The sequence below is a fragment of the Arvicanthis niloticus genome, chromosome 10 (assembly GCF_011762505.2).
Source record: "Arvicanthis niloticus isolate mArvNil1 chromosome 10, mArvNil1.pat.X, whole genome shotgun sequence".
NCBI classification, from domain to species: Eukaryota; Metazoa; Chordata; class Mammalia; order Rodentia; family Muridae; genus Arvicanthis; species Arvicanthis niloticus.
The window spans coordinates 50,576,358-50,584,433 of NC_047667.1; the positions used below are offsets into that span (position 1 = coordinate 50,576,358).

Genomic DNA, 8,076 nt, shown 5'->3' on the forward strand with positions numbered 1-8,076 from the left:
ATTCGTTTTTATCTGAAGCCTCAGCTAGTCACTAACTGAATGAATCTGCCCCCAGTGTTTTCCCCTTACAGCTGACAGATGGCATTAACAAAACCTTTAATGAATCCCAGATGAATGACTTAAATACAGCTTCCCAGTACTTACATAATTTGCCCCCTTTTTTGAAAAAAAAAAAAAAAGATTTCATTTAAAAAAAAAAATATTTATGGGGCTGGAAAGCTGGCCAAGTGATGAAGAGCAATTTCTACTCCTCCGAAGGACCTGAGTCGGTTTCCAGCTCCCATGTCAGGCAGGCCACAGCTGCATCTGACTCTCACTCTGGGAATGCAGCACTGGCTTCTGGTCTCTGAATGAACCTGCACACACATGGCATACACAGATATACACATAAAGAAAACAAAGACACCTCCCAAGTATTATTTATGTTTTACTTTGTTAATAATAAAAGGCAAAGTATAATTATGTGTATACAACACACAATAAATGTAAATGTAAACACATAACAGTAAATATAAAATTATAGCTAAACTCTGTGTGTGTGTGTGTGTGTGTGTGTACACATATGCCAAACTAATTAAAAAACTGCATAATTATATTCTTGGATTTTATTTTCTCAATGATACAATTTTAAAACAAAAATTAAGACCTTAGAGAAATCTAAAATATGTGTGTCTTACAGTTAAACTTATTTTTTAAAAAAATGTATGTTTTTGATGTTGGTTCCATGACGGTTTTCAAACTATGCAGTAAAAATAGTACTTTAATGTGCAGGTTAAATTTTCAGTCGCAAGCTAGCTAGGCATAGTGGCTTGCACCTTTAATTCCAGCATTTGGGAGGCAGAGGTAGGCAGATCTCTGTGAGTTCAAGGCCAGCCTGATCTACATAGTGAGTTCCAAGACAGCCAGAGCTACATCCTGAAACACTGTCACAAAAAAAAAAAAAGAGAAAAAATGTTAGTGCCAAAGACAATCAGCTTAAGCCCCACAGTCACAGATTTTACATTCAATGACAGGTGTTTCCTATTTTGTGTGAACTAAATTATTTCACACGTATAAAATTGAAGACATTAGTTATCTAAAGAAGCAAAACTGCACTCCATCACTGTTAAATACAGTTTAAATTCAATTAGCTTTGTTTTAAAACTTAGTGGTGCGCTCTGTGTACAGTGGTAAGACAAGCTCACCATCTAGTGGCTAGTTTGTAAATTACATTCAAATGCCAGTTGAAAGATCTTGTTGGGTATTATTTGCTTGGGTGACATTTCTTTTCCTACAGCAGGAATTTTAAAAACATGGCATTTCCTAACTATTAAAGTAACTAGCCTCCTAACCTGTCTGACTTAGTCCCATGGAATGCCTTCGCCATGAACTATACTCCTGGGGAAGGTTCTTTCATTCAGATTATCTGTAGTTATTAAAACTTTCAGCCAGTTTTAAAATCCCAGCCTTAGCTCTCAGTTTGAATCTAGTAAAGTTTTGCAGCTAAAGTTTCATTTCAAAAGCTACCAAAGGTAGGCCAACAAGATGCCCCATGGCTGTCGGCAGTTGCTGCCAAACCTCACAAACTCAGTTCAGTCTTAGGACCACAGATGGAAAGAAAGAGGTGCATTATTTCCACACGTGGTTTTTTGGCCTCCGCAGGTGTGCGCACACTGTGGACTGTTTCTTGTGAACTGTTAACAATTTGCTGACTGTTGTTTACAAGGCTCCAGGCATAAAGGCTCTTATTTCTTCATGTTGGGCAGATAAACTCCCTGGCAAATGTTTTCTGTGTGTTTGAGCTCACTCAGCACCCTTTTCTACCACAGATAACTTTCTGAAACACAGAATAATTTTAAAAAAACTATTGAATTCTCCAAATTTGTGCAGTTCTTAGTGGCATAAGAAGAGTTTACATCTAGTCCACTTGTCACTTAAGACCTGAAGTCCTGTTGCTTGCTCAGTGCTGCTCTCTAGCTGCTACTGTGTCTTGCTCAGGCCTCTATGCTGTCTGCATCTCTTTTAACCCGTGTAGTCCTGCCTTTCTCTCCAGACTCATCCATCCATACACTGATACTCTTCGTTCAAGTTACAGTCTTATTAAGTACATTATTAGTGTACATTAAGTTACACTAATAAAATCAAGAGATAAATTCCCCCATGTATGTGGTACTTGGTTCATATGAGATTGGGCACATTCAGGGTGGGGCTGTTGCCTGCTATAGTGCTTTCAGAAGTATCAAAAGTATCATAGACACTTCAGATTCTTCATTTTAAAGAAATAATGAATATCAAAGTTATTTCAGAAAACATATGAAGCAGAGACTGGCGAATGTGTCCCGATGACTAAACTACCATGGTAGTGATTAGAAGAAGAATTAGACTTTGTGCATGATTGCAAAGAGTAATTCTACGGTTACTTGGATAGGGTTTCAGAAAAGTGTAATAAAGAACTTTCCAGCAGTCTGACATATCTATACATGGAAACTGCCTTCTCGGAGTCCCAAGCACCGCATGTCTAGGAGTTGAGACAACGTCCAATGAGCTCCATCAACAATGTTGGGAGTTGAAGTACAAACAAGATTGTTTCAAAATATTTTCAGATCTTAGACCCTATGAGCCTATGAAAAATAAAATGGATCAACAGTATTCTCTTTCATGCTAACATCCACTAATGAATTTATTACGTGTTTGTACTTGTATTGATGACTTAGTAGTTTAAAAGAAGAAAAAGACAGTTGCTCTGGTCTAACCGTAGTGAGATAACTATGATGCTTTTCACTTACACAGCACTGTCCATCCAAGGATTTCAAAGTGCTTTGCAAATATGCACTAATTAAGCCTCAAACAGCCGAGGTAGGTGCCTGTCTTCCCTTTCTCAAGGAATGTCCCCTGTGGCACAGAGTCTGACTGTGCAGAGGCTTCCTGTGGCTGCCATTTCCCTGCCCTGTGCTGCATGTCCAGCGCCACCTCTCCTTCTCAGATTTTGTTTTCCCCAAATCATCATCACAAGTTGAGAATCTTAGTGAATGTTGCTTGAGGACTTGTTTCAGATCCTATTAATATGGACAGAATTCAGTCTGCTTTCTCTGTGTCAGTGAAGTCTGTAGATTTATAAAACCAAATTCTAAATGTGCTTAATATTATATTATTGTTGAATTATAAGAATAATTTTCACTTTAAGGGCTTTTTTTTTCTATTTTCTTCTCCAGGGTCCCCTAAAGTCATTGTTCTTGGGTATAAAACTCAATAGAAGATTGATTTGTTGACATCACCATCCCTTGTTATCTTTTTACCAGAGAGCCTTTTTCTTTGGACTAGAATTATCTGTTATCAAGAAAATATACTAGGTTTCGGTAATTAAAGGATTTAAAAAAACACTTTATCTGAACACTAAAGACAAAAGTTAAATATCACTAAACAGTCACGAGAAGACAAAGCAGTATAGTGGCTGCATGTGCTAACATAGAAGGAGTTACAGGTTTTATGTAGTTTCAGAGTGGCAGAAAGAGAATTTTTTACATATAGAGACACACTAAGTATATTACACTTAAATACCATATGTATAGCCACACGTTACAAACTGTTATCTAAATCAGTGGCCAAGCAAAGCTCAGATGTCACACATTACAGCTTAGTTCCTTGGGTCCCTAGGTCCCTGGTCAGGGCACACAAGTGTCCCTGATAATATTAATGCCAAGTCAAGTCCTCCTAAGTCAGAAAGGCACAAGTTTTCTGCATCACTGTACCTTGGTATTTGTGTTTCTATCCCTTCCAGAAGAACTTACTGTCTGCTTCCATTTAAAATATACTGATTGTTAGACTCGTGTAGTTTTGAGCCAGAATCCCCATTAATAATGGTGTATCCTTTTATCAAGAAAGGAAGTAGAATTAATGCCCATGTGATCCAAAAGAATATGTCTGCAAGTTCTACTGTCACGGACAGCTCTGTCCTCTACTACTTTAGAATAATCCAAATAAGAGACTCAAGAAGACAACTGTAGCTTCACAACTAACTTCATTTAAAAGACGGCCATAACTACAAAAGGATCTATACCATCACAATACTCTCCAAGCTGGTTAAATATGTCAAATGTCCTTTAAATGCTTCATCTATGATACATGAAGGATGAATCAAAAAAGCCACTTTTAAGAGTTAGTTTCATTTTCTTCCTTAACACAACCTCCCAAGTGCTGCACTACACATTGTAGCATACACTCAAGGGCCATGAACTCTTGGCTGCAGACACAGAACCTGCCAGAGCAACCTAAAGACAGGGATACTGAAAGGTTCCATACCTGAGGATGGGTTTTACCTTCACTTCCTGGGAATATAGACTCTAATTGGCAGTGTAATTGATATATTCAGAAAAGGGGAAATGGGATTTGATATTTATAGTGAAACGTGTAGCATATAGGCAAATCTAAATATATTCATTTGACGTGTCACTTAGGAAAGCAGTGAAGAGTTTGCCTATCCACCATAGAAATATGGAAAACAAGTCACTCAACTTGAATGTAGGGCAGTCTCAGTCACTGAGACTCTGCTAAGTCCCTTCCTCAGTGGCAGCTCTGGCCTGCAAAGGTCTGATGGTCCAGGCCACTGACAGCAAAAGAAGTGCTTCAGCCTCTGATGTCCTAGTCTGTGCTGGCATGGCAGACTGCCTGCCAATCATTGTCCTTACAGAGTTTCCCAAAGCCCTCTTTTGAGACAGTCAGTTTCAAAAGTGCTTTCTTTGTTCAAAGATCTACTACAAGCCTCTGATTTCCAAATCTCAAAACAAGGTTTGAGAGTGAGAAATGACAACCAATTAATGTAACCTGGTATGTCCCCAGCTGTCAGCCTCTTAAGAGGCGCTAAGGAGTGTCCAAAGTGCCAAGAAGAAAGACAGGGAAGGAGTAAATTCAAATCCAGCAGCTATAATCACCCCTTCCATGTTAGGAATTATGACAATGCATGAATATGCCGTCTGAGTACTTAGTGGTCAGCAGCAGCTGTTCCTCTGATTCTGAATAGATGGGCCCTGTGGATAAATAGAAGTTTGATGAATCCACCAATTTCTGGGATATATTTTTTAATTAAATTTATTTTTTGACAGTTTCATACATGCATATAATATGTTCTAATTACTCTAACCCCCCTACCCTCTCTGAAGCTATCTCTAGAATAATGTTTTCCCTTCACCTCAAAGTTTAATCTCTTCAATGGAGGAAAGTACAAAGGGGTATTTATATTTTTACTATTTCAAAATAAGACACAGACTTACTATTTAGATGTAGTCTGACACATATACAAACACCTTAACTTGTGCTATTAGCATTTTAATACTTACTAGTGCGTTTCAATATAATCTTACTTGGGAGAAGAATTTAATACAAATGTGAATATATTGTTAATCAGATTGACATTTTGTTGATGAAATTATTTTTCTGATTAGTAAAATCTCACATAATCTGAATTTATTTAAATGGGCTTTATGTTTTCAAAGCTTTATTTCTGCATTGTAAATGATTTCCCTTGGTTTTAAATTGAGCTCCACTAGCATTGGCTGCATGCTGTGTATGCATGAGCATGAAGCTGCCATATGTGCCTGGCAAGGGAACATTGTGTCCTTTCCTTCAGCGTTGGTAATTCTTTGCTAAGATGCTTTTGTAGACCAGCTTTTATTCCAACAGTTTATTCATAGACAAAACAAAATTGTGAATTCAGAGTGAACTGTATCTGTGCTGCAGGCTGTCTTTGTGACCCTAGGGCTTCTGCTTGCATAGAGTAATAAACCTAAACATACAATCGTGTCATTTCCACTAACAAGGAAAGATACACAATTTGGCTTTCAGAGTTTCCAGATCTACTCTGGCTTGTTTGCGGGCTGTATAGAGTTCTCTCTGGTTCTCTCGGGCTCATAAAACTTATATGTGTTGGGAGTTCGCTGCTAATACACAGATTGCATATCCTACTAATTGGAGGTTAGTCTCTATTCCACAAGACAAAGAGACTGTGTCACAGTCAGCAAACTCTTGCCACTGTTAACCATTTCCCAGGGGTAATGCTGCTCATTGCTTAAATGGGATTTTTTCCTGTTCTTTCATAAGTGCCATGTATGTGGATAACTTGTTAATTCAAATTGTTTTCAATTGAGTCTTCTGCTTTATTTGGAACAGTCTCTCCTGACAGGTTTCTGATATTTGGACATATTTGTCAGAGTTATATATTTTATTATATACATTTTAATGAGAATATATAAGGTTAAAAATATCTCTGAAAATTATGTCACTGTCAGGGACTCTGAAGTGTGACATTCTGGGGCCCTGACAATGACCTGCTGTAGATAAAAACAGAGCAGCTTCTAACCTGCCTTTCTCTTTCCAGCCTTGGAATGGATGGCTTCGGTCAGCCAGTGGGAATCCTTGGACGTCCTGCCACTGCATATGGATTCCGCCCTGATGAACCTTACTATTACAGCTTTGGGTCTCGATAAAATCACCCCTCCCATGTGGACACTGAGCTTGGGAGAGATCTGTATGCTGTAGGTTAACCTTGAATCTTGACTTAATAATGCATGTTGTACTCCTGTGGGGCTGCGTTGCTTATTTCTCCACATTGTTAGCTTCAGGTTAACTCGAACCCTCACATTTTTTGTTAAATACAGTTGATGCTCCACTGTTCACTCATCCAGCCACATCTTGAGGTGAATAACATCTCCCACAAGACTGTTGCGAAACTGCTAGCCTGGAAAAGCAGATACTACATTATGTACATTAAGTGACTAATTTCTATTTAAAAAAAAAAAGTGAGATACACACAAAGGAATGAGCCAAAGTCATGTGTTCATATTTCCTGTGTTTCACGGGAACCCACTCAGCACATGGGATACACAGACTTTTTCTTTGCTGCCTCTTTCTACTTACAAACTTCTCAGTGTTTTGTGTGAGCCATGCTACCTTTAAGTTTTACTTTAAATGAACCTCATCCTTTTTATTCCATTCTGTGTCTGGAAGTTTCTTTCACAAAGTTATTAACTATATGAGTTTTTTAACTAACAGTGAAATATGCTATAAGTAATATTATACATTAGTGTAGTCTACTGAGTGATCCACAGTCATAGCGTGTTAACTGCAGCAGAAAACTGAGGAGCAGGATCCTGTGTAAATGGAGCGGGAACAACGCTGAGCTTCTAAGTTTTGTTCTTCTGAGATGTACAATATAAAATGTGAAGATGCTAATTATTTTTGCCTAACCTAGAAAATTAAGGAAAGGACTCCGTGTTTGTTCACTTAAGATAGAAGTGGGTAGTGGGAATGCAAAGGGACACAATGGTTAATAATGAGTTTTGAAGATAATTCATTGATTGTAAAATATTGAAAACTTTACTTGAGAAACCAAACCCATGAATTCAATATGAGCATAGATTGTTGCCTGATCATCTCCTACTGAAGAAGACATAAGCTTCAGAACAGTACAGATCAAAGGGAAGATTTCTGCTTTTAAATTTAAAATCCCTCTGATCTAAGTAGACTATTTACCTTAATTCACGTTTAGCACAAAGTACTAGAGCTGGGAAAGTCCTTTGGACAATTCAGTCCATCCGCTTGAGAAATGTAAATCTGACCAACAGGTATGTCCTTACCTGATACATATAAGGTAGTATATGATCTGGGACGTTGTTTATGTTTGTGACTTCACAGTTCTGAAAGCATGCAGTTATTGTCTTTGTTTCCCTTTTACCCACAAAATATTAAAGCCAGAAAGGTTTGAATCAGCACTGTCCAACTCTCATTTTTATGATTAAAATGAAACATCTGTGGTGAGAGCCAGCGGGATGACTGGGTAAGTAAAGTCACTTGCCACTGAGCCTGAAGACCTGAGTACAAGTCCCAGGAAGGAGCGAGCCAATTGCTGCACCCTGTAACCTTCACCTACACACTGTGATATATATGCACCCCACACAATACAAAGACAAGTCAGTGTAAAGTATGTGTTTCTTTAAAATTGAGATGAGATACTAAATGACTTATCCTTGTTTCTATATTTAGCCAGTGATGTTGCCTGTCTCTTTGGTTTCAGTATAGCAGTCCTTGTGCAAATACTTAACTGCT

General features: G+C 38.1%; 1 protein-coding gene across 2 annotated transcripts in view; it reads left to right on the plus strand.

Annotated features, from left to right (window-relative positions):
• The window catches only part of Kifap3 (kinesin associated protein 3), a 123,738-nt gene extending 115,999 nt beyond the window's left edge, over nucleotides 1–7,739 (plus strand). The window contains exons 20-21 of one of the 2 annotated variants that reach the window (XM_034513065.2): nucleotides 2,770–2,835; nucleotides 6,350–7,739. In XM_034513065.2, the coding sequence (XP_034368956.1) occupies nucleotides 2,770–2,815 (46 nt within the window). In that variant the 3' untranslated portion in view covers nucleotides 2,816–2,835; nucleotides 6,350–7,739. The remainder of the gene's footprint in view (nucleotides 1–2,769; nucleotides 2,836–6,349) is intronic. The other variant, XM_034513064.2, reaches the window with a different exon arrangement.
• The last annotated feature ends 337 nt before the right edge of the window (nucleotides 7,740–8,076 follow it).